The sequence below is a fragment of the Ammospiza caudacuta genome, chromosome 4, assembly GCF_027887145.1.
Source record: "Ammospiza caudacuta isolate bAmmCau1 chromosome 4, bAmmCau1.pri, whole genome shotgun sequence".
Lineage (NCBI taxonomy): Eukaryota > Metazoa > Chordata > Aves > Passeriformes > Passerellidae > Ammospiza > Ammospiza caudacuta.
Window position 1 is genome coordinate 24,751,273 of NC_080596.1, and position 23,960 is coordinate 24,775,232.

The 23,960-nt window shown below is 60.7% G+C and overlaps 2 protein-coding genes across 2 annotated transcripts; both read right to left on the reverse strand.

The window, feature by feature from the left end:
• Window positions 1-401: 401 nt before the first annotated feature.
• On the reverse strand, window positions 402-10,019 carry FGF5 (fibroblast growth factor 5). The gene is made up of 4 exons (XM_058804088.1): window positions 9,971-10,019; window positions 8,582-8,756; window positions 4,738-4,841; window positions 402-1,893 (listed from the first exon to the last, which is right to left on the reverse strand). The coding sequence occupies exons 2-4, from the start codon at window positions 8,727-8,729 to the stop codon at window positions 1,549-1,551; spliced, it is 597 nt and encodes a 198-aa protein (XP_058660071.1). The 5' UTR covers window positions 8,730-8,756; window positions 9,971-10,019; the 3' UTR covers window positions 402-1,548.
• A 4,207-nt stretch (window positions 10,020-14,226) lies between these two features.
• Window positions 14,227-18,228, reverse strand: PRDM8 (PR/SET domain 8). The gene is made up of 4 exons (XM_058804207.1): window positions 18,079-18,228; window positions 16,470-16,690; window positions 16,009-16,240; window positions 14,227-15,829 (listed from the first exon to the last, which is right to left on the reverse strand). Exons 2-4 carry the CDS (start codon window positions 16,686-16,688, stop codon window positions 14,445-14,447), a joined length of 1,836 nt encoding a protein of 611 aa, XP_058660190.1. The 5' UTR covers window positions 16,689-16,690; window positions 18,079-18,228; the 3' UTR covers window positions 14,227-14,444.
• Between the last annotated feature and the right edge of the window lie 5,732 nt (window positions 18,229-23,960).

The window sequence follows — 23,960 nt, forward strand, 5'->3', positions numbered from 1 at the left end:
GCTAGCATCTGCAAAGGCTCCGATTCCATCAGCTCACGGAGAGGAGCTGAGCACAAATCACTGGGATTCTGTCCCTGCACAGCCAGACAGCCCAGCTGGAAGTGAGGGGAGCGCAGGACACACCTGCCCCGGAGTTGGGATGGCCCAGGGCACAGTTTGGAGGGCACAGCAAAGGGAGCACACCCATCCCTTCAGCTCTGCTTCACCCCATCACCACTTGTTTTTCCCTTCAGGAGAAGGGAATCAGGCACAGACAAGGCAAGAGATCACACAATCGGGTTATAAAATGAAACAACAGTTTTATTCCAGCGTCCCCATCCCATGGAGCACACATGTCCGGCCAGGGGCTGCCAGAGGGATGACAAAGGCAAAGAACCACAATCCCAAAGGACACAGCCACACTCAGATGCGGAGGGGAGGCTGATTATTGCTGCCGGACGCTGGCAGGGCTCATGTCCTGAGGGGCTCTGCCAACCTGAGCCCACCCGGGCTCCTATTAAGGCTTCACCGGTGAGGTTCGATGCTACCAGTGCCTGCACGAACAGCAACACTGCTAAACACCCACTGCAAACTCCGTGTGCACTGCTACTATCACGATGGAGAAGCAATTCCACATCAGGGCCGCCAGGGTGGGGGAAACACTCCCCAGGGGACCAGCAGCTGTAACAGCACTTATTACCACATCGCCACGCTCGCTGAAAAACAAAAACCTTGCTCCCTGCCTCTGCAAATGTATTGAGAGTGATAAAATAAATCAGCAGCAAAAAAGGTTGGACGAAACTGTCGGGCACCTGGGGGCCACAGGCATCCCTATCCCGTGGGGATACCTGCGGGGGGGCTCCTCCAGGGAGCGGGAATGCCCCGGCACTGGGGCAGAGGTATTTCAAAGCAGGCATCTAATCCGTGCTCGGAAGGACAGGAGGAGACTCGCTCCTCCAGCTGTCCAGGGAAGAACGGGAGAGACCGCCAGGGGCGGGCTGCAAGCAGCCACCGTCCCCCGGCCTGCGACCCCCACAAAACACATCCACACATCCATTATTGCCAACAAAGGGTCTGGAGAGCGCCCCGCACCACAGGTAAGGCGGCAGAGTTCGCAGGGCTTGGTCTCTGGGTTTAACCTGCGGAAGGCAAGAGCTGGCTTCCGAGAGAGGGAGAGGGACAGACCTGGATGCACGGTGCCTGAGGTATGGTCAGAGGAAAAAGTGCAGCAAGAAGGAGATGCGAGAAAAACAAACAAAACCGCTTGGCTCTGAACATCTCTCTCGTGTGAAAATGATTGTCGAAGGAGTCACTAGTGAAAACAAGAAAACATGTTCGCTGTAGAGGTACCTTCCTACTCAAGGTCCCAACAACAGAACGCTCACCCGAGGTCCCGTCCAGTGCTGGAATTCACGGCAGGAATTCTCCTTGGCACGCCTCCGGGGATGGCGCCCGGTCCGTGCGGTGAAGAGACGATCCAATCCCGGCCCGGGAGGCTCCCGGTGTCCATGTGCGGAGGGAGACACGGGTCCCCGCGTCGGGGTCACCCCCGAGCTGCCCGGTGCGGCCCTACCCGAAGCGGAACTTGAGCCGGTAGCGGGCGGGGCCGGGGCTCCTGCGCGGCGGGGCCGGGGCGGGCCGGGCCTTGGGCGGCGGCAGCGGCTTCTTGTCGGGCAGGGCCACGGTGAAGGCGAGCTCGGGGGTCTGCAGGTGCCCGAAGCGGGGCAGGAAGTGCGTGGAGACATGCTGGGGCCGGGCGCGGGGGCTGCAGCCGCGCTTGGCCTTGCCGCGCTTGTTGAGCGCCACGTACCACGGGCGGCCCGAGCGGGGGCTGCGGTGCACGGCCGAGGCGTAGGTGTTGTAGCTGTTCTCCTGGAAGCGCTCCCGGAAATGGCAGTCCACCGTGAAGCGAGCCTGCGGGGACACACAGGGGACACCGCTCGCAAGGGCCGGGGGGCAGCTGTGCCCCAGCGCTCCCGGGCTGGGCTGCCTCCCCAAAGCCGGCCCTGAGGAGCGGCTGGAAATATGGAGCACCGGGCACCTGACTGGAAAACCTCCGGTGGAGGTACTCCAGGAGCTGCTTGGCACCCAGGTTTGGGCTTTCCTTGGGGAAAACATCCCAAAGCCAAAGAGCAGAGCCCAGCACTGCACCTGTGTGCCCACACCCTGGAATCCCTGTCTGTAGACCCTGGCAGCCCCTCCCAAATGCTCTGCCACACTTGAACCTGGTGGTGAACACCGTGCCCGGTGCCCCAAGGGTTTCCCCAGCTCCATTCCACAGCAACACCTCCAAACCACGGACATGGAGGAGATGCTGAGCTCTGCAGCTCCCAAACCGGCTGCCCAGAGCAAGACCCAACCCCCAGCAGGGCTTTGTAAGCACAAGGGAAGTGTTCAAAAGCCCAGATTTAACCCAAGAAGCTGAGCCTTACAGCACAAGTGACAGAGCCCACAGCCTGCCACGCTCATTTCACCTCATAGCACTTGGATTTAGGCCTTCTTCAGCTTGCTGGTCCCGAGGGACACCAACTCTGTGACTCATTTCTGCTCTCCTCATCTTCCATACACCCTCCCTGCTGTCTGCCCCGTGCACAGGCCTCCACCTTCCCCAGTAAGGCTTTGCTGACCCTTGGTGCTCCCTGCAGCCCCAGTGCTCAGGCAGGACATCCCACATGCCTGGGAAGTGCATCAGCAGCTGCCTCACCACGATCCTGTCAGACTTGCCCACCTCCTGGCCTCTCAGCTCATCACTGCAGTGCTCCAGCCTGGAAAACCCACTTTTTTCCCCACACAGGGCAGGGGGAGCAGCCACATCACATGGCTGGCACTGGAGTTGCTCTGCAGAGCTCCAGAGCTGACCTGGAGTCAATTAAATTTCCAAATCCAGCTGAGCAGAGATTTGCCCCAGCCAGGAATGCAGCTTGGTGGCAGCTCCTGGGAAAAGAGAATTACCTGGACAAATCTGTCCCCCCAGGGTCCATGCTGGACAGGCACACAACCCCTCCTACCCTCTCCGTGCTAAAAATGGCCAAACAGGAGAGCGAGGGTTTACCAACGAGGAAAAAGCCATCTGTGCGCACAACTGATAATTGCCGGGATAACTGTCATCTTCCGAAGCTGGCGCCTCTAAAAATGAACCACTCAGTAATTTAATTAAGCTGGCATGAAAAAAAAAAGAAAGAGAAGGAGGAGGAGGAGGAGAGCACCTGTGAAACACCGAGCTGGGATGGAGCAGAGCCCAAGAGCAAGTTTTGGAGGAGCCCAGATCCCTGCAGGAATGAGTTTTGCCTGCGGTTCAGTGTGGAGCCCCCAGCCTGACTACCATATCAAGGCTCTGCCCTGAGTGACGGGCACAGGACGTGCTTTGTGCTGCTCAGCACTCATTAGGCCATGAAATAACCCCCGTCCTGCCAGCACAGCAAAGAACAACAGATGCTGGGTTTGCATTATTGGCATTGTTCAGCCCAGCAATCTCAAGACATTTGGGTCAAGTTTCTACAGTTCTGCAGCTCTCACCCGAGCGGGGCACCGCATGTCCTCACCCCTGCCCTGACCCTCCGACTGAGGTCCCTCTCTGGCCCTGCCCTTTGTGTGTCAACAATTAACCGTGCCCCGACAAGGCTTGATTTAATTTCTGCCTGTGCCAGGGCGTAAATCAAGGCTGCAGCTCAGATAAGAGGCCATTGTACACCAGAGGGGAAGGCTCTGGAGGGTCCAGCAATCTCCTCTCCATCCTTTCCCTCTCCTCCCGCTCTGCCCCTCTGCTCTCACCTCATGTTTTTTCCTCCACAGAACCATTCCCCTTCTCCCTTAGATCCCATTCACGCTCATAGGTGATTTCTTAAGAGAAGCGAGCACATGCTCACCTAAGCATCAGTAGGCTGTAGGAGCAACACACCAGAAAGGCTTAAGGGAGAGAGAGGTGAGTCCAGAAATCCCCCTGGAGGTGATCTGCGGCCTCGGGCAGCGCAGGCACATCCGTGACATCCGCCCTGCCACCGGGAGGTTTGTCTCGGAGCTGCGGGATGGGTAACAGCCTTTTCCTTTTCCCCAGCCCTCAGCCCTGGCCGGGCTCCCTGGGAAGCACCCTCAGGGATGAAATGCTGCCTTACAAATGCCCCTACATGCACACACACCTTTCAGAGGCACCCACTTGGGTGCAAGCACTGGGGCTCACTGTGTTTGCCTAAACGGTCCCTGGAGCTGACAGCAAGAAACAGGGAAGCAGCATCCCGAGGTTGGAACCAGCAGCAAAATCAGCTTATGGATTCCTCCGAAACAGAGAGCTGGGAAAAGCATCATGAGACCAGCAGGAAACCTCAGCCTTCAGGTCGACACCCTGCAGAGGAAGGTGACCGAGATTTTCCCACCCTGGCCGCAGCCCGGCCCTCACCTGCCCCAATTCCCGGTGGCCCAGGGCAGAGCCAGCCCGAGCCGCGGCGCTGCCGGCGCCACGCGTGCTGCCCGCCGGGAGGAGACATTTGGCCAAACCCTTCTGCGCGATCTGCGGCAGCTAAAAATAACCCGGCCGTGCTCGGGGAGCCGGCTCTGCTGATGCACACCGCGCCGGGCGCGCTCCCGAGGGCGCGCTCCGCACACTGTAGAGCCCCGAGCAGGAAGGTGGGCTCGGGGGCTGCGGCTCCACCTGTCCCTCGGTGTCTGGTGGCGCCGGTGCCGGCGCTTGGGAGGTGTCACAGAGCCTTTAAAATGCACCACACATACTGGTAAGAGGGGGGGGGGGGGGGGGGGGTTACTTACACTTGCATGGAGTTTTCCTTTTTTTGACATCGCTAAAAATTTGTTGCTGAAAACTCCTCGTATTCCTACAATCCCCTGAGACACAGCAAATATTTCCAAAATACCTAGGATGACAGAAATCCCAGAATAAATCACAGTTCTTCCCACATCGGCGTGACAGAGAAAAAAAATAAATACAACTTAGTCTGACAGGTTTGCATTTCCTCTCCCACGTCCCTGCTCCTTCCTCAGCTGCCTGGCTCCACCCAGCTCCTGCTCCATCCCTCTGCCTCCATCTACTCTGGGATGATACGAGCTGCTGGCTGGGACTTGGAGGGTTTTTTAAAGCTCCATTTTGGGGCACAATTCCTGGCTGGGCTGTGGTAGAACAAGTTCACCCCTGGGTAAACCACCTACACCAGCCTGCTGGGATCAGAGCTGCCCATGCCATGGACACTGCACTCGGGAAGTCTGGGTCCCACAAGCCAGCTGGGACTGGAGGCACCCTCACAGCCCAGCCATGGAAAAAATGCGACTTTTCTGAGCGTGATGGGGGCTCTGGCCCCTGATGGGGCACGCAGGACCTGCAGCTCATCCGACACAGGAACTGCAGCCTCCGAGCATCCCTCAGCAGCAGCATCGACATGTCACCTCCCCGGGTGGTGCAGGGTAACTCGGGCACAGGGCCGGGTGCCCCCCAAGCCCTGCCAGCTGGGGGGCACCAGCACACCCCCAGAGCACCCCTGGCACCCCGAGAAGCCGGCACTGCCGCCCCGCCGCAGCCTCAGGGGCTCCGTGGCCGCGGCCCCAGAGGGAGGAGCCCGCAGAGCATCTCGTCCAGCCCCACGAGGCCGTGGGATTAACGTGGTGCCGGGAGCCGCTGCGAGGCCACGCTAAATCCCCCAAGGCTGGGTGTCGGATTATGGCTTCCCACGTTTATTTTAAGGAGGAAGAACATCCCCCTGAGGCACCCCAGTCCCAGCACCAAGGGCCTGGGGCACTTTGGGGGGGTTACAAGCTGCCACACCCCTCATGCCACAGGCCACGGGGCTGAGCAGCCCCACTGGAGCAGGGCAAGTCCCTTGTCAAACACCTGCCTGTCCCCAAGGGCACCCCAAACCCTCCTGCCCTTTCGGGGTGGCCCTGCTGCCATGGCAGACACGCTCCTGTTTGTTGGGGTTGCCCGGGGTCAAGCCCCATTTCCCAGAGGCCAAAGGCCAGGTTTCCCTGCCAAAAGCCATCCTCTTCCTCCCGAGGGCCTCCTGAGTGCCACAGCCCGGCACTGCCCCCCGTCACCGGCTGGGGCTGGCTCTGCTCCCACGTGTGGAGCTGGTATCCCTGTGGTCTTTCTGGGGGGGATAGCTCAGCTTAAGGAGGAAGGAACTGCACGTAATTCAGGTCTCTGCAGGACAGCTGTAGCACCAAACCTCTGCCAGCCCTTCCAAACCCGTGTCTCCCCAAACAGCCATGGAGTGAGGGCCCCTTTTCCTATCCATCCCCTAAACCCCTCCAGGCCACGTGTCCTGCTGTGCCCACCAAACATTGAGCAGAGCTCCTGCTCTCCCTCCTGGAGCCGGCACAGTCTGGGCCCCAAATCCTTCGGTCCTGGGCAGATGTGGTGGCTGCTGCGTGAGTGCTCCCGACAGCTGAGCCACCGCCAGGGTCACCTCGGCCCCGAGCCCCCGGGCTCCTGGAGGGATTTTTCATCCCCACCTGCCATTTCATTCCCTCCAGCAGGATATCATGGCAACTCCGACCAGAGGATAAGCCGTGAGTTAGCACAGCTTTCTCTCAGGGGAACGTCAGCCTCAGTCCTATTTTTAAACTGAATATATCCTATCGCTGTGCTGGGAGAATGAGAATGCAGTGAGAGGGATGGAAAAGTCCCACTGGGAAAGGACCGAAAAGGGGCAGCATCTCCTTCTCCCCCACGTGCCTGGTGTGGCAGTGCAGCCCTTCAGGCTCTCACACCATCCCCTCGGGCTGGGCAAACCCCCGGGTGGCACCTCCCTGAGGAACATAGGCATCTCCCACCTATCCCACAGAGCACAGCCCCCCCAGCACCCCAAACGCCCCTTCCCGGGCCCGCCGGGGCTGCAGCTCACCCCAGGCGAGGGCGACAGGAGCGAGGGGCTCCGATAGCCCCGCGGGGATGGGAAGCCCGCAAGGACGGGGATGCTGAGCCCCGGCAGCCCCCCCAGAGCTCCCGTTCCCCACTCACTGAGCGGACTCGCGTCGTGGGCGCCGTCCACGCGGCCGTCGGGGTGCAGCTGGAGGTGGAAGCCGATGCCCACCCGGCAATACAGCCGGCCCCGCCGCCGATCCGGGCGGCTCCGCGGGAAGCGGCTCGGCCCCGCCGCCGCCGCGGAGGAAGAGGAGGAGGAGGAGGAAGACGCGGGGGCGTTGCGGCCCCGCTGCGCCCCGCCGGGCACCTGCTCTCGCCGGGCGCGGGCGGGCAAGGCGAGGAGGAGGAGGAGGAGGAGGAAGGACGGGCTCATGCTGCCGGCGGGCGGGAGGAGGGAGGGAGGCAGGGCGCCGCATCCCGCTCCTAGCCCTGGAGGGGGGGACCGAGCACGGGGGGAGCCGGGCCGCCCCTCCCCGCTATTTATAACCGGGCGGCGGCCCCGCACCTGTGCCCGGCCCCACGCCCCCCCCCCCCCCCCCCATCCCCCGTGCCCGCGGCAGATGCGGGGCTCAGGGTGCATCTCTCTGGGAATTAACTTGTCCTCCTGGCCGGGACGAGGCCGCGGGGCTGCAGGACTCTGGGGACAGGCTCGGGTTGCAGCCCCCTGCCCGGGGTTCGGGGGGCGACACGGCAGCTGCACGGCCAGCCCAGCCGCGGGCAGGGGGCTCGGGGCAGCCCTCGAACCTCAAAGCCGCTCTCCCTCACTCACGGGGCCCTGCTTGGCCCTCAGGGATAACGGGGGGGGCCCATCACGACCCCCCAATGGCATCTTACGGCCTGCAGAGAGGTGGCGGCGGCCCTTATCAAACCACAACATCCTCCTCGGCTCCCAGGCAAGGGGTACACAGCCCCAGCCTCCCGCCACCGTCAGGGGGACAGCACACGTGCCCGGTGTCCCCCAGCACCATGGGCCGAGCTCCTCCCCAAACACAAACACACCGACAGCACAGCATCGCCGCTCAGGAGGAGACCCCGCAGCAACAGCCCATCCATCCTCCTGGCACAGCTCTGTATGGATTAGGCTTTCCTCAGCTCCTAGGGCAGTTCCATGTCCTCAAAGCCACTGGAGAAACCTCACCTGGCCCAAAGCCAACAGGGCCGGACGCACCCTGCCCAGCCCGCAGCCCCCGCTCCCCCCGTGTGCCCTCAGCGCTGCCCCACCGGGGCTGTGCCCACACCCCGCCAGGAGCTGCCCCTCGACCTGCCCAGGGTGCTCTGACTGCAGGGCTCGTCCAGGCAGGGATCAGGTTCGGCAGGAAGGAGGCAGAGCCGGTGGCACGCCGGAGGGTGACCTCCGCCTCCCGAGGAAGCTGAAGGTCGGGGGCACACGGAGGGAGGGACACGGGCTGAGGAGCTGCATCCAGCCTGGGTGACACCTGGCACAGGCTGGTGCGAGCAGATGATCTCACAGCATTGCTGCCATTTCAAACCATTTCTCAGCAGATATCTATATCCACAGAGCTATATGCACAAGCATTATATATAGACATGTATACATAGACTGCCCTATATATAGATGCACATACCTGCAGGAAAGTCAGGGCACTCAGACCTTGTTTACTTCTCCCAGCTGTAGGGGTTAGCCTGGCAAAAGCCATGACTTCCACTTACCCACCTCCTCTTGAATTACACACACATGCTGATCCATGAGAAGGATGAGGAGCTGCAGGACTTCCTCACCTCTCGAGTGGCGTTTGTGTGAGACTTCCTGTAGCAACACAGCTGAGGAGAGAAGGCCACCTTGCTCCAGGAGGATTTCCTCTTGGGCATCTTGGTGTAAAGGCTGCAGCTGGTACAGGATCATGGCAGCAAAATCCCTGTTCTCCATCTGAGGCAGCAGAAACCACTTCTGCCCCTGAAAGTAAAAAGCAAATTCAAAAATGTTCACAGTTACCATCCTGGGGGTGAGCGGGCACAGCAGCAGCCCAGGGGCAGAAAGGAGGCATCTGCATGCTCAGGACAGGGATACTCGCCTTGAGAAACTTCTGTGGCCAGAGGTTCACCAGCAAGTCCAGCCCCCTCAGCTTCCACCCTATCGTGCACCCTCACGGTTTCCAACAGCACTCCTGCCACCACCCTGGCTGCCAGGCAGCCTCTGCTCACTCACACTGCTGTTATTTCCCACCTGAAGAATTCCCAGACAACTCAAACCTTTGATGGGGGGTGGACACCAAGAAGTCACACCAGCCAGGTGTGCTTGCCCAGGCTGGTCCCCAAGACCTCCTTTTGGAAGGAACCCCACTGCAGTGAACATTCCTAACCCTTTCTGGGGGGGCCCCAGTGAGGCAGCAGAGCCCTTGGGGCTTCACTGGTTGCCTGCACTCCTCTTTTCTTTGTGGTGGAATGGGACAGCTGCAGGACAGCACCCCCGTTCTCTGGGGACTCCCTTGTGCCCCTCAGAGCAACACCCAACCACTCTCACTGTAGAGAGGATACTGTCACAAGTCCCCATAGCACAAGGTGTGTTTTCATCCTCACTGTGACACTTCAGGGCTCACAACAGCGCTGTGTGATTCTGGGTGCTTCTTAATTCTTCCCCTGCCCAACACACCCGTTTCAAATACTCCAGGCGCTCCTGCAGCACAGCTCAAAAAAAGCCCCAAAGAACACCAACATAACAACAAACCAAACATGAGGATTAAACCTAAATAAATAAGCAGAGGTAATAGTGAACTTCCCAGAGCAATTGTGTGTAATCGCCTTTGGCAGTAGCAATCCTCACTCACACACACCAGCAGCTTCAGAAGCCTAATACTGATGTTATGTTATTTAAATTATTCAGGGCTCGGTTACAGAGGAAAGTCAGCAAATGGGGAGGCAAAGCTGTGTTTCAAGTGTAAAATTCCCCGACTGAAGATGAGAAGGACTCTTCCGAGCCTGTTTGATCTGCTGCAGAGCACCGGGCCTGCGAGCTGCACCGCAGGAGCGCTCCCCCCTCCCCATGTCAGCCTGGTGCTGCTAAATTACCACTCAAAAATATGCCAGGCAAAGCATGGGGAGACATGAGACCAGCCAGCAGAGCCTGGAAACAAAACCCCTGCAACGAGGTTGTGCCTGAAGGAGACTCACCACAGTCAAAGGGGGGTGGCTGGTCCCCAGGTCCCCCTGTACATCCCCCTGGAAGCGTCCCCTGTCCTGAAACATGGAGAACTGCAGCTGAGTCAGAAGCTTTGCAGAACCAAACACTCCACCAGGAGGAGGTGCATTAAAAAAGGTTAATTTAATTAGGATGATTGTCCAAACCTATTACCAGGAGGGAGGGTGTGCATTAGAACAGGTGAATTCAATTGAGATGATTGCCCTCCTCTTACTTAACTAAGATGATTATTACCTTCAGGTGGTGGGGAAAGCACAGGTGCAAGTGGTTAACATGCCCCACGGGCACGAATGTCACCGAGATCACTCAGAAGCCACCTCACAAGCAACCGGGATAAGGAAAGAAAAGAATTCTAACATGTGAAAAGCACTATGTCTTTAAATAAAGCTCAAAGCGCTCAGGCATTCCAGCATTCTGCAGGACAGCAGTGTATCTCACAGAAACATCCCCCCTGTGTTTTGGTTTTTGTTTGTCTTTTTTCTAAGCACACCATCAACACGTTCTGTACTGGGCCGGGTCTTTCCCCACTCCAAATCAGCCCTTAGCAGCAGGGAAAGCAGGGAAGGAATACCGTACAGTTCATGGAATTTTCAAACAAGGGAATCACTTCAGCCTTTCCTAGACACCCACAGCTGAACAAAGCGTTTTCCAGAGCTCGGTGTTGCAGTGAAATCCTAGTAGCTGATTTTCCAAATGTAACCAGTGAGAGGTTAGCTGGAGATAGGCACTGCACATAGAGGAGCTCGGCCTCCTCACAGCAGTGGCAGCAGATGTCTGTCTGTCCGGCACGCCACTCAGCACCTTCACACACAGCACAAAACCCAACACACAGATTTTGGGGTGGCCTCTGCAGGCTGGCTGTGAGGATGCTCAGGGGTTGGGAGAGCCTCACCTGTACACCTCTGTCCAGACCTATGGGACACAATCCACATGACATTCTGTACAGCCCACGCCCACACTGGCGAGCAGTTCAGGTGCCCATCCCAAACCTAATCCATTCCCAAACCTACACAGGCACAGCTCCTGCTGGCTCGGGCAGGAGGGGATCAGGCCCCCAGGCAGGCAGCTAGCTCCAGCTGCAGCCCAAAGTGCACAGCCTGTGGGTCTGCTGCCCGTGGCTGCCTTCAAACAGAAACCTCTGTGGGTGCAAAACTGCCTTCTGCTCCCCAGGAACAGCGTTGATATCAGGATTTGTTGAATTATTATCACTGTTGTGATTTGCAGCGTGGCCCAGCTACAGGGAAGATAGAGCAGTCTAAGGGCTGCAGGGCACAGGGAAGGGGCTCCCCAAATCTGAAGGCTGCTCATCCTTACTCCCGGCTCCTACTTGCTGTTCCTCTGCAGCATATCAAAGATGCCCCTTGTGGGTAGGTTTCAGAGGCAAATGCATCTGTGGGCTCTGGCAGAGGCTTACAGGGGCAGCTCTGTCCCAGAGAAATGCCCAGGCGATGCCACAGCTGGCTGGGCTGTGATGTTGGGTGAGGACCCTGCATGGGGGAAAGCCAGCTGGTGCCACAGCTTCTGTGCTGTGCAGAGACACAGCATAGCATCAACTGCAGACAGGGAAAGACATTTAAAGAAAAAAAAATGAAAAGAAAAAAAATTCTCTTCCTGTTTCCCAAGCAGCAGAAATGATGACAAAGGAGCAGTATGTGGCAATTGTACCCTTGCTGACCTGAGGAGAGCCAGCATGGCTCTGGGGAAGGAGGAACGTGCTGTGGCCAAGCCCTGATCCCAAAAGGCCCAAGGGGAACCCTCTCCATACAACACCCGACTCTTCAGGATCATGGGCACTGCCTGCCCTTATTACAGCACGATCTGCTTGTGCAGGAAGCATCAGTTGGAGTTTGATTTATCACTTTGGAGTTCGATATTCGATTTCACCCAAACAAAGTCTTGGATTAAATTCCCTAGCCTGTAGATTTTTGTGCTTTTAGACAGAAACAGAGTGAGCTTTGTGTGGAAGTAACAATGCAGGCACCTGCTGCACCACGTGTGCCCTGTCTAACAGTGCTTTTAGGGGGCTGACTGCAACCCCTAACACAACCCCAGTGGGAGAAGTCCTGGGGTTTAGCAGAGTGCCTTCTGAGAGAGTCCCAAGGAATGCACAGAAGGCACGGTGCTGCAGGAGGCTGCCAGGGCAGGGGCACAGCACAGCACACGGCTGTGAAAGCCATACAATATTTGGGGTAGATGGAGGAGACTGCGAAACCTGAGGGTATGTGCTGGGTTCCCGAGTGCACCTTCGTGCAGGGGAAGCAGCATCCCTCCTGCAGCATCACCCGGACAAGCGCAGGGAGCCGGGCAGAGCATAACCAACACCGCCGCTGTGAACCTCCCCGGCTGCGGGAGGAAGCCGGCCCCAAGCCGGCCCGGGGCAGCCGGAGAGGCGAAGCTGCGGCGGCAGAGGAGCCCTGCGCACCATCGCCGGGGGAAGGAGCCCGCCGGGGCCCGGAGCACAGCCGCTAGCCCCGCGGCGGCCCCGCTAGGTGGCGGTGCCCACCCGCCGCTGCCGCCCCCGGCATCCCCGCAGCCCGCCCGCATCCCCCGGAGCCCGGGGAAGCATCCCGGGGAACCCTCAAAAGCGGGACGCGCAGGGGTGGCACCGCTTCTTAAGGAAAATCCACGGGATAATCAGTGTCTCGCCCCCGCAATTAATGGCGGCAGGTGAGGCTATGTGTATTCCAGAGGCAAGGAATGAGAGCAGGGGGCCGCTCCGGATCCTGGCGTGGCTTGGGGGTTATTGGTACCGGGGTGCCGGGGTCAGCGCGCTGAGAGAGCGAGCAACACCAGCGGGAAGCTGCATCACGGGTACCCCGTGCAACCCCAAACCCCACGGCCGCCGACGCCGGTGGCACCTGGACCCCATTGATTTGACACTGTGGGCTCCAGCCTTGCACAGCTCCGGCTTTGGGGTATTTTCCCTACCAGTGACCTGGCACAGCGTCGGTGTCGAGGTGACGGCAGCCTGTGTGTGGAAATGGGTTTCCTGCACATCCCCGCGCTGTGCGTGCCCCGGTGCCCCCCAGTGCCCCCCAAAGCGGGGCTGGCACTGAACGCACCCGCCGCAGGCTGTGCACCCGTGCCCGGGAGTGTCCCCCTTGTCTTGGCCCTCCCGGGTGCCCCTGGCTGCGATGCCACCACCCAGTAATGCACCAGGACAGAGGGGACCCACCCTGGGCCCCTTCAAGCGCTCCCTACCCCACGACACTGCGGGCTGGGGGCTCCCCTGGGCCCTGTCACCCCAGACAACCTCCGGGCCGCCTCCGTGGCTGTGCCCACCCTGCGAGCCCGCAACCACCCACAGCCGTGGCCAGGATGGGGGGCAATACGGGCTGCTGGAAGAGGGGAGGTGGGAAAATAGCAAAACACAGAAAGACAGAAATAAAAAGAAAGGTAAAATGAAAGAAAATAAAGACAACCCAAAAGACGAAGGGGAGAGGAAAGGAAGGGAAAGACAGGATGAAGGCGAGAGATAAAGGCTGAATAAAATGCCGAACGAAAGCAAAGACGCACAGAGGAAGGACGGACACATGTCGGAGGGGCCGAAGGGAGGGAGGCAGGGGAGCGGGGAAGGAGAGCACAGAGAACAGACGGCGTGGTCGGGCTTTCCTGCCCTTCCCTGCGGCCCGATGGGGACCCCATTGCCACCCCTTCGCCACCCCTTCGTCACCGCCCACTCCCCCGCATCGATTAACGTCCAGGTGCTTTGAAGAAAATAAAGTCATTTATTGTCAAAGCATCCAACATACCCGGATAAACTATAAAGTTTAATAAATCTTTTTTTGTTGTTTTTTTTTTTTTTTTTTTTTTTTTTTTTGTCCAGAGGGGCGAGGAAAAAAAAAAGACAAACCAAAAACCAAACCCAAACGGGAAAGGGAAGGTAAACACGGAACTACCGAGACTCCATTCCACGGGCACCAGTGACACTCGGGGGGGAAGGGGCGCGGGCGGCGGGGCCGGACGGTGGTAGCGCCCGGTGCATGCAGGACCCCGGCCCGCCGGCCGCCGGCCCCGCCGCGCTCCCCTCGCCCTTAGCTTCATATCCAAAATAAAAATTTACCCTGACATAGAATTATTATTACATCTAAACCATAAGTGCTTAATAATTTAAGTAGAAACGTATGACAAATGCATCAATATGTTGCAATATATGACATTTTAAAAAATGTATTTTTAAGTAATTTTTTTTTTCTTTTTCCCGGTGATTCTCTTTTCTCTCTCTCTCTTTCTTTTTCTTTTTTTTTTTTTTTTTTTCTTTTACCTTCATTTTTCTGCTTCTTCTTCTTCACCTTCTCATCCTTCTCACCCGCTGCCCTCCCCGCCCCTCCCCGGACTGTGGAAACGCGTGCATCGAAGGGGAAGGGTGGGAGAGGCGGGCGGCGCGGGTGTCCCCGGCGCGGGGGTCCCGGGCGTGTTCCCGGGGCCGGGACGGGGGTGTCCCCGCTAGTTGTGGGAGGTCATGTGGCGGGAGAGGTGGTGGCGCTCGCGGAAGGACTCGTTGCAGATGGGGCACTTGAGCTTCTCCTCGCGGCGGCGCTTGACGAGGGGCTCCAGCGCGTACTCCTTCTTGTGGTGGGAGCGCATGTGGTAGACCAGGTCCGAGGTCATGCGGAAGGACGCGTTGCACTTGGCGCACCAGTTCTGAGCCGGCAGGCACAGCGAGGTGAACGACGGCGGCAGCAGCGTCAGCGCCGACGGCAGCTGCAGCTGCAGCGGCCCCGCCGCCGCCGCCGCCACCGCCGCCGCCGCCGAGCTCTTGGGCCAGAAGGCCGTGGTGTAGAGGAAGGGGCTTTGCTTGGGCAGCCCCCCGCCGCCGCCGCCGCCGCCGCCCGCCGCCTCCCCGCCGCCCGGCAGCTTGGCGGCCAGCGCTTCGGCGGCGTACAGGCGGGCGGGGGCGGCGGCGCCGTCGGGGCAGGGCTCGCCCAGCCCGCCCAGCTTGGGACCCAGCACCAGCGGCGGGACGTGCGGGAAGGAGCGGGCGGGCTGCGAGAAGGCGCTTTTCCTCTCGTCGGCGCCGCCGCCGCCGCCGGGCCCGCCAGGGCCGGCCCCGAGCTGCGGCACCGTGCTGAAGGCGCTCCCCCGCGCCGGGCTGCCGCCGTCCAGGCGGGCGGCCAGCGGGCCCCCCGCGCCGCCGCGGGGGCACAGCCCCGGCTCCGCGCCGCCCGCGCCCGGCGAGCCGCGCTCCGGGCCCTCTTCGGGGCCGCCGTCGGGCTCGGGGCCGCGGGCCGCCTTCTTCACCTCCACGAAGGCGCTGCGCTTGGCCTCGCCGGTCTCCGGGCTGGGCGGCGCGAAGAGGCGCCCGCCCTCCTCCAGCCCGCAGTAGGAGCCGGCGGCGCGGTACTGCTGCTGCGGGGCACAGCCCGGCTCCTCCTTGGGCGCCGCCGGCAGCCCCGGCCGCTCCGCCGGGAAGCGGCCCCGTGCCGCGCCGGGCCCGCGCTCCTCCTCCTCGGGGAAGCGCCGCTTCGCCTTCCCGGCCGCCGCCTCAGGGCCGCCCTCGGGGGGCGCCGGCCGCCCCGGGGAGCCGGCGCGCCCGCCGCGGGAGTTCTCCAGCTCCCGTGCCAGGTTGTGGAAGTCCGTGGAGGGCTTGGTGCTGGCGGCAGGGCCGCCGTCGGGCCCGGGGAAGGGGTGGTGCGGCGGCCCGCCGGACTTCCCGAACTTGCCGGGCTCCTGCTCCTTGCCGGAGCCGTCCTTGGCGGTGGCGGCCTCGGCGGCGGGGCCGATGTCGGGGCCGTGCAGCCTCTTGGGGCAGCGGAACCGGAGGTGTGCGGCGAAGGGCAGTTCGAACTGGAAGCGCTGGCTGCACTCGGGGCAGGCGAAGGGCGGCGAGCCTGCGTCGGGTGGGCACGACAGACAGAGAGAGAGGGAGAGAGAAGCAGCACCGTCAGCCGGGGCCACCGACGGGATGTCCGCCGAGAGTTTGGGGATCGGGAGCCCAAAGCCCTCCGCCGCCTCCCGATTCCCCCCGGCCGCAGGGATCCCCCTCCTTCCTCCCGCCCGGGGCACCCACCGTTGGTGCGGGCAGGGGCCCGGGCCGGGCCGAGCAGCAGCAGCTCGGTGAGCTCCTTGCCGTACCACACCAGCAGCTCCTCGTCCTTGGCGATGCGGCGCAGGGAGCGATAAAAGAGCTGCCCGCTCTTGATGTAGGCCTCCAGGTTCTGCTCCTCCCGCTCCCGCGCCGACTGCACCAGCCGCAGCCACATCAGCCCCTCCGACGAGCCGTTGGCCGCCGACGTGTCCACCTGAAAACCCGCGGTAATCAATCCACCGGACCGAAAGACAGACCGATCGACGGACCGACAGCACAGGGCCAGGCAGCAGTAGGAGCGGCGGCTGCGGCGCGGCTCTGCCCTCGGGGACAGCCTCCCGGCGGCCGGGGCTCCCCGGGCCGACCTGCGCTCCGCGGCGGGGACGCGTGCGGGCACCGGCCGGCGTGGCGAGCGGCTGGGCCCGGGGACGAGCGGCTCTTACCCGGAATATGTAGGGGACGGTGCGCTTGTCGGTGGACTTGAGGGCGATAAAGGCGATGCTGTCATACAGGGACGTGTGGCTCAGGACGCAGGGGCCGAAAATGGCATTTTCCGGGATGTCGCAGGTGGTGTAAACACTGGTAAAAATGTCAGTCAAGCACTGCTGGACCGTCTTGGCATCCCCGTCCCATATTCCCCGCTGGACGCCGGCGTCCTCCATCCCTGCGGGCGGAGAGAGGGGCAGAGAGGGGCCCCGTTACCGCAGCGGGTCCCGCTCAGCGGTACACCGGGATGCCCCGGAAAACAAGATAAAATCAACTTGAATTAATAAATAAAACATTACGATAAAACCTCCAAATCATTTTTAAAAATTAGATAGAAAGATAGAAAGACAAGAAAAAAGCAGGCGAGCAGTTTCTCCGGTTTGAAAAAAAATTTAAAGTAGGCTCGGAGCTGCGAGCAGAAGTGGGGTGCGGGGACTGCCGCGCCGATTTATTTTTTTTTTAGATATCGCGGCGGAGCTGGTTCTGAGCAGGGACCCGGGAATCCCACCGGCTAGGTCCTGTCCCGAGCGGGCGCCGGGTCTCCCTCGTGCAATCCCCGGCGCCGGGCCGGGCTGCGGGCTACGCCGGGGGAGCGGGTGGGTTCCAGCGGCTTGTCATTGTCGCCGATTGCGTGTCAGCTCACCTCCCGCTCCGCGCGACAAGGGGAACGTATGGCTGCTCATTATCATAATCCAGCACTTTCCCTCCGAGACTTTAATTAAAAGCAGCAAGCAGAGGTAATTATTTTTACCTCGACACGCTTATTTATGGAGCAGGGTGAGAGCCCCGGCTGCCGCGCGTTACGAGGGGAGGGATGCGGGCGGCGGGCAGCTGGCGGGGCGCGGGCAGCGGGCAGGGTGCGGGGCCGGCGGCGCCGCCGAGGCCGGGGAGGGAGCATCGCGCCGGCTGCGGTGCCCTCGCCCTTCCCGACCAGATTAGCGCACGGCTGCCTCCCCCTGCCCCATCTGCCATTGAAATCCGTCATTTGGGGCTGGCTCGGGAAAAGACCGGTGCTCCTCCCGGTGCGCCTGCTGACGGCTGGCGCCGCTCGCACCGGGCACGGCTCTGCCGAGCTGCCGCTCCCCCGCGATTTCGGGGTACGACCCGCACCGCCGGGAACTTCACCCCCTCCCAGACCAGAGCGGCGGCGGGGGTCCCGGCCCCTCCCCGGGAACGGAGGCCGGGGGGGAAGGCGCTCCGGCCGCCTCCCCGGCGCCCTCCCCGTTCCGCCGCTACCCGGCGCATCCCTTCCCCGAAGGAACGATTTCGCCAAACGAAACCACCGGCGGCGAGGGGCCCCAGCCCAACTTTCCTCCCGGCGGCGGCGAGCCCCTTACGGCTCCCCACGGGGCCGCATCTCCCCGGCTCCCCGGGCCGCCCCCGGCCCCTCGGCGCTGCCTCCCCCCGGCCGCCCTTTGTCCGGGCCGGGCGGCGCCGGGGCCGCTCCCGGAGGCTCCCCCGCCGGTCCCCGCAGCCCGGGCAGGCCCGCCGGCAGCACGGCCATCCCCGGCATTGTTCCCGCTCCGGGGCGGCGGGGGGCAGCGGGGCCCCTCCGCCGGTACTCACCAGGGACGGTGGGGATAATCCTCGCCCCGACAGTGGCACAAAGGCGGCTTCGGGCTGGCTGCCTCGGGCTCTCAGCGCCGCTCCATGCCGGGCCGGGCCGTGCGGGCGGCGGAGCGGGAGGCGCGCGGTGCAGACGGACCCGGTGCAGTGAGGGGCTGGCACGCAGACACACACTTTTTGTTTGCTGCACATAATCTGCCCAATGACGCGTGACAGCCCACGTCCCTCCCGTTAACCCCTTCGGGGCTGCCCGCTCGCCGCCCGCCCTACCCTCACCTGGACCCGCCGCCACCGGGCACCACCGGGGAAAGGGGTGGGAAACGCGGGGCGCCTTCCCCCACCGACCCTCTGCCGGGGCAGGGAGCGTGTTTGGGGCCGCGGCTCCGCTTCGGCCCGGCGGGGATGCGGGGCGGGGAGCGGGGGTGCCCGACGGCCGCTCCGCCCGGCGCCGGGATCCCGGCGGCGCCTTCCCGCCCTGTCCCCGCACCTGCCAGGTAGGGGCAATCTGACACGCAGGAAAAAAACCTCCTCGGCGAGACGGAGCCGAGTGGGGATGCCCGTGCCCGGCTCCGCGGAGTGGAGCGGCCCTCCTGCGCTGCCGGCGGCCGGCGAAGGCCCGGCGTGCGGGGAAGCGGCACCGGGCAGCCCCGCGCTCCCCGCCGGAGCGGGGCAGGGGCAGCCCCGGCCGGAGCCCCCCGCCCATTCCGAGCCGCTCCGGGGCGGGGGGCGGCCACGGGCTCTCCCCCTGCACACGCGGGGCTCCCGCGTTCACCGACACGCGCGCAGCTTCGGGAAACACAGAGGCGCGGATGCTCTGTGCAGAAATAAGGGGTTTATCGCGTGGAAAAGTGTTTACCGGTCCCTCCCTGATCATCGTCATTTCAGATATAAAACAGATAAAAAAAAAAAAGAATAATTAAAAATAGAATTTGAAACCCCTTAAACTAAAAAAAAAAAAAAGAGAGAGAGAGAGAGACAAAGCGTTTTCCAGGGGCGAACGGAGCGGGGTTTGCAGAGAGTGGGCTGATGTTTGGCTTTCAAATTCACTTATCCTCCACATAATTACGATTTTCCTTGCATTAGGATTAAAGGCTGCATATAATATGCTTTCAACATTTATCTTATTAATTCGACAAAACGCAGCGTCTCCTAAAAGGGAGATTCTCATAACATTAAAAATATGGGAGTCTAAAAATTTGGATGTCAATTCCTGCTTCAGATGTGGTGTTGGTTTTTTTTTTCCCTAGTCCTGTTTCTTTTTCCTTTTTTTTTTCGTCAGCGCTGCAGCTCTCGCTGTAAGATATAAATTGTCCGAATGACTGTCATTAGTGGGGGGAAAGAAAACCTACGCGCTGATTTTATTCGCGAGAATTTTAAGGGACATCACAGCACATATACGATCTCGAAATCGCTTCGGCGTGATCCAAGCTACCGAAATTCCCTGGGACTGGAAAGGACCGCGCAGGAATTTCCGAGCTTTTATCCAGTCTCTGATGCCACTCTAAAAGGGGATCCCAGGGAACAGCGTCCTTCGACCTGCAGAACGGCTTTGGGACGGCCACGGGCTCTTTCTTTTGGAGTTTCTGCTGAGGGGTGCGCCCACCGCAAACCCCGCAAAGCCTGGCGCCGGCGGCGCTCTCCCGGCCTCCTGGAAATGCCTCACCGGGATTTCTGGGGGACACGGGGCAGGCGCGCCGGGCCCGATCCGGTCCCCGCCGCGCTGCCAGCGAGCGCGGTGTCACCCAGCGGGGCCGTGCGATCGCTGCCCGCCGCCGCCCGGCTGCCGCACGCTCCTATCTATCTCGGTACATCCATGTATTTCCTATTCGCTTGTTTTTCCAGAAAATCTCTTGCGGGGGGCCAGGGGCAACCCGGGCTGAGGAGTTCCGGGCTGAGGAGCTTTCCCAGGGACCCCCGCAGCCGGCAAACCCCCGCCACTCCCCGCCCTCCAAAAGCACAGCCCTGCTCTGCCGAGCCCCTCTCGACGGCACCAGCTCGGCACGGACCAGCTCCCGGGCGAGGGGAGCCCCAGGAGCAGCGGACAAGCCCGGGACCCGAGCTCAGAAGGGGCTGGGCTGGCCAAATCCCTGCAGAAGCCAGGGTGGGGCCTGGTGGAGATTCAGGCGGCTGCAGGGCTGGCAGAGTGGGGATGCCTGGATGCTTGGACACCGTTATCACTAACCACCGTGAGAACCCTCTTCTGCCCGCAATGAGTTAGTGTGGGGATGGCTGCAAGGGACAGAGAACCTGCTCCCAGGAGTGTCAATCTTTTCTTTCCTCCCTGGCCTTCACGCAGGAAGGGGAGAGGAGAGGAGAGGGACCAGGAAAGGCTGCTCAACCTGCGCGCAGAAACACTCCTGCATCCTTTGGGAAACACTGCCTGAGTCGTGGCATGCGCCAGGCCTACGGGTGTGTGGTTACTCCCGTGAGGAGACACACAGCTGAGAGTCAGCTCCCAGGTGACTGCAATAAAATCACTCATAAAATAAAATCACTGAGAGAACACACGAGTTCCCAGAGGCACACAAGCCCAGCCACACTCACTCCTGCGGGGCCAGGGCACTGTGAGGAGGGGGCACAAAAGGATGCTCTGAACTGCCCTGCTACCCTCTCTGCCTGCTGCTGCCAGGGGCAGGGCCAGCTGTGGTCCCCAGGAGGTGCACACCAGGTGGAATGGAAAATCCACTTAAAACGAAATGTGGAGCCACAAGCTTTCCTGGTGCCTGGAGAAATGCAGCCAGAACGGTTCCCTTCCCTGGAGACAGACAGGCCTCTGTAGTGGAAATAAATCAGGGCCTCAGCTGAATGACTGAAACCATCCTTTCTGCTTGTCACCAGGCTCATGGATGGCGCCTTTCCTGGGGAAGCCCTGTGCTGGGGTGCCAGAGACATCCCATCATGCTACAGACATGGGGCACAGAGAGGAGGGGCGCTTCCCCCACTGCTCATTCTGCATGGGGAGCCCACTGGGAGTCCTCAGACCCCCACCCAGATGAACGTTTGCCTACCTCCAGGTCCCTGCCAGGGCTGAGGCACACCACCAGAGCTCTGTCTTGTTTCCAGCCCAGCTCCCAAACACACCTGAGGATGCCTACCCTTTCCTATTCCCTCTGACCCTTCAGCCCCACCTCACCGGTGCTGGACTCCCGGATCAGATCACTGTAATGACACAAATCCCTAAAAAGGGCCAGATACCACCTTTAGCTGTGGTTCACCCCAAGGAGCCAATGCTCCTGCTCCCCAGGAAGCTGACATACTTTCCCTACCTGCCTTCTCATGGTTCAGATACACCACAGGCATCTTGGCTCTTTCCTCATCCCTAATTGTGCCTGAACTTCCCTTCTACTTTCTTCTGAGCAAACACATAGTCTGGTTAGAAATATTAATTTGCATATTCACCAAAGGGTCACAGGAATTCTTTTTATTACCTATAACCCTAGACCACTAAACATAATACAGGTGGCTGGTTAAACGGTTCATACATAGCCCTCTATCACTGCTGACTTTCTATTTCAGAATTATTTTTCTCAGGCTTTCTGCTTCTCCTTCTTTCTTGGCCTGACAGCAGCATCAAGGTTTAAAACATGGAAATCTTTCACCTAGCTTCACCTTCCTTCAAACATTTAACAGCCTGACAGAAGACATGATTGGCTACGAAGGACAGAAAAGGGAGAGAAATGGAAGAAGGGGAATCCCTGCAGGACTGAAATCTGCCTCTGCCTCCTGTACACCCTTGGGCCTTTCTGTCCCTGTGTGCCACCAGCACGTCCCATGCTGGGACCAGCGTGGGGTGGGGCAGTCCTGGGCTCCATCTCCTCAGGACACCTGAGCTCAGAGTGGTGGGCTGCACGTCTTTTTGGTGGCCACAGGAGTTCTCTGCTGTCGGTCCGTGACGACGTCTCTCACAGCTCCCCGCCGGACCCTGGGTGGCCGCTGAGTTCCGCACGGCAGGAGCTGAGTGCCCAGCATATTCCCTCAAGTGGATAATCCTCCTGCAGGGATGGCCTCTCCCCTCCTGGTGCTGCCCGGGGGCTCTGGAGGCCTTGGCCTCTGCAGCGAGTGACAGTCCCTAAAGTTAGGAAAGGTTTGCTAAAGCCTGGCGCAGAGGGGGTGGGGAGAGCAGTGAAAGGACAGACAGACGGGGTGGGGGGGAGGGAAAAAAATAAAGATGCAGAGGATTTCAGCTCCAGCTCTGCTGCAGCAACTTGACGTGGGGTGTGTGAAGGAGCCTGAAACTTAAAAAGATTTATTTTCTCTAGTCATAAATCTCATCCCGTTGTTCCTCTGACCAACCAAGCATGATAAAGTCCTTTTCCATAAAGTATTCAGTATTAAAGCCACAAAGCTCACCCAATCAGTAGCCATCTGCTTCTCCCATAACTGCTGCTCCAGAAGCAGGGAAAAGCAGCCAGAAGAGAAAGGGCACCACTGTTACGGCTCTGGGACAAATGAGGAGGCACTGAATAGCAGCCGAAACCTTTGGTTTGCCTTGTATATCTGTATCTATAGAGACAGAGGAAGAAAGGAAGCATTATATTGATACAACAATTGTAAAACAAAAAAAGGAAGAGGCATCTAAAGGGCAATACAGCGGGCATCAGAGGGCCCCGCGGGGAGGGATGCTCGCAGATTCATACAAACCTTTAATTGCTTTGCAATTGAAAGATAAAGAGGCCGAGAAAACAAAACAAAACAAAACCCCAAAAACCAAAACAAAACAAAAAAAAAAAAAAAAAAAAAAAGAAGAAAACAAAAAAAACCCACCAAAAAAACCGAAGAGTGGCAAAGCCCCGCGTTACACGGTGCATCGGCGGCTGAGCTCTGGCAGCCAGCGAGCCGGAGCATTGCTGACTGGGGTACGATATTGGCGGGACCGACCCCCCATTACGCTCTCCCCGGCCACGCCGCACTGAATTCGGCTTGCAGCCGGCTGGGAGGGAACAACCCCGAGGCGCCCCCCCGGAGCTCCCCGTGATGCAGGACACGTCCCGCAGCCGCCCCAGCCTTCCCTGGAGGGTGTTTGAGGGGACCCCTCTCACAGCACCGCCCGCCGCGCTGCTCCTGGGAGCACAGAAAAAGCCGGCAACGATGTCACCCCAAAAACGAGGCGGAGAGGTGCGAGGGTGGCGGACCGGAGAGGGGGTGCAGAAGCCTGGGGGGGCTGCGGGAGCACCGGGCCGGCAGCGCCCACCCGAGAGCGGCCCCCGCCCCTTCCCGCGCCGCCGCCCGCCGGGCAAGCAGCGGGTTAATGACCGAGTTAGGTCATTAACAGATTTACGTCCCTGAGAGCAGGGGCTTCGACCCGGGACCCCACCGCACGCTCTGGGGAGGGGACTTCGCCCCCAGCCCGCGGGGACGCGGGCAGGGACCCACGGCCACGGGCCGGGATTAGCGGCGGCGGGCCGGGATTAGCGGCCGCCCGCTCTGCTGCCGCTCTCCGGGATTACGACGGGATTAGGACGTAGCCCGTCCCCACTCCCGCGCCGGGCGGGTGAGGGGGAGTCCCGGAAACCCGGAGGGCCTCGGGGCGTCCGGGGGGCCAGTCTCTTCCCCTGGCCCCACGCTGTGCCCGGCGAATGCTGCTTCCCTCCGATGGAGGGCAGGAGAGGAAAGACGAAGCCGGGGATGCTGCCGGCGGCGAAATGCAGGTGCCAGGCACCTGCCGGCAGACATCCCAGCTCCCGGGGGGCACTGAGCCCCCTGCTCGGTTCCCCATCTCGGGACCCGGCGGGAGGGCCCAGCAGGAGCCGGGGCTGGGAGCACAGGGAACCAAAAGAAAAGGTGGTGGGTTTTAAGACTGCCTGGCACAGGAGTGAAAGAGACACAAATAGGATTTACGCACCGATAAAACCAGGGTGGAGGGCCGGGAGACGCGGCTGTGC

Excerpts from the sequence above, each read along its gene's own strand:
- FGF5 (XM_058804088.1), bottom strand. The coding sequence starts at position 8,729 with ATGGAGAACAGGGATTTTGCTGCCATGATCCTGTACCAGCTGCAGCCT. Across the intron at positions 4,842-8,581 it reads ACACAAACGCCACTCGAGAG|GTATTTTGGAAATATTTGCT; the intron begins GTGAGGAAGTCC and ends CTGTCATCCTAG. Across the intron at positions 1,894-4,737 it reads AAGGAAAACTCCATGCAAGT|GCTCGCTTCACGGTGGACTG; the intron begins GTAAGTAACCCC and ends GTGTCCCCGCAG.
- PRDM8 (XM_058804207.1), bottom strand. The coding sequence starts at position 16,688 with ATGGAGGACGCCGGCGTCCAGCGGGGAATATGGGACGGGGATGCCAAG. Across the intron at positions 16,241-16,469 it reads CCGTCCCCTACATATTCCGG|GTGGACACGTCGGCGGCCAA; the intron begins GTAAGAGCCGCT and ends GCGGGTTTTCAG. Across the intron at positions 15,830-16,008 it reads GGCCCCTGCCCGCACCAACG|GCTCGCCGCCCTTCGCCTGC; the intron begins GTGGGTGCCCCG and ends CACCCGACGCAG.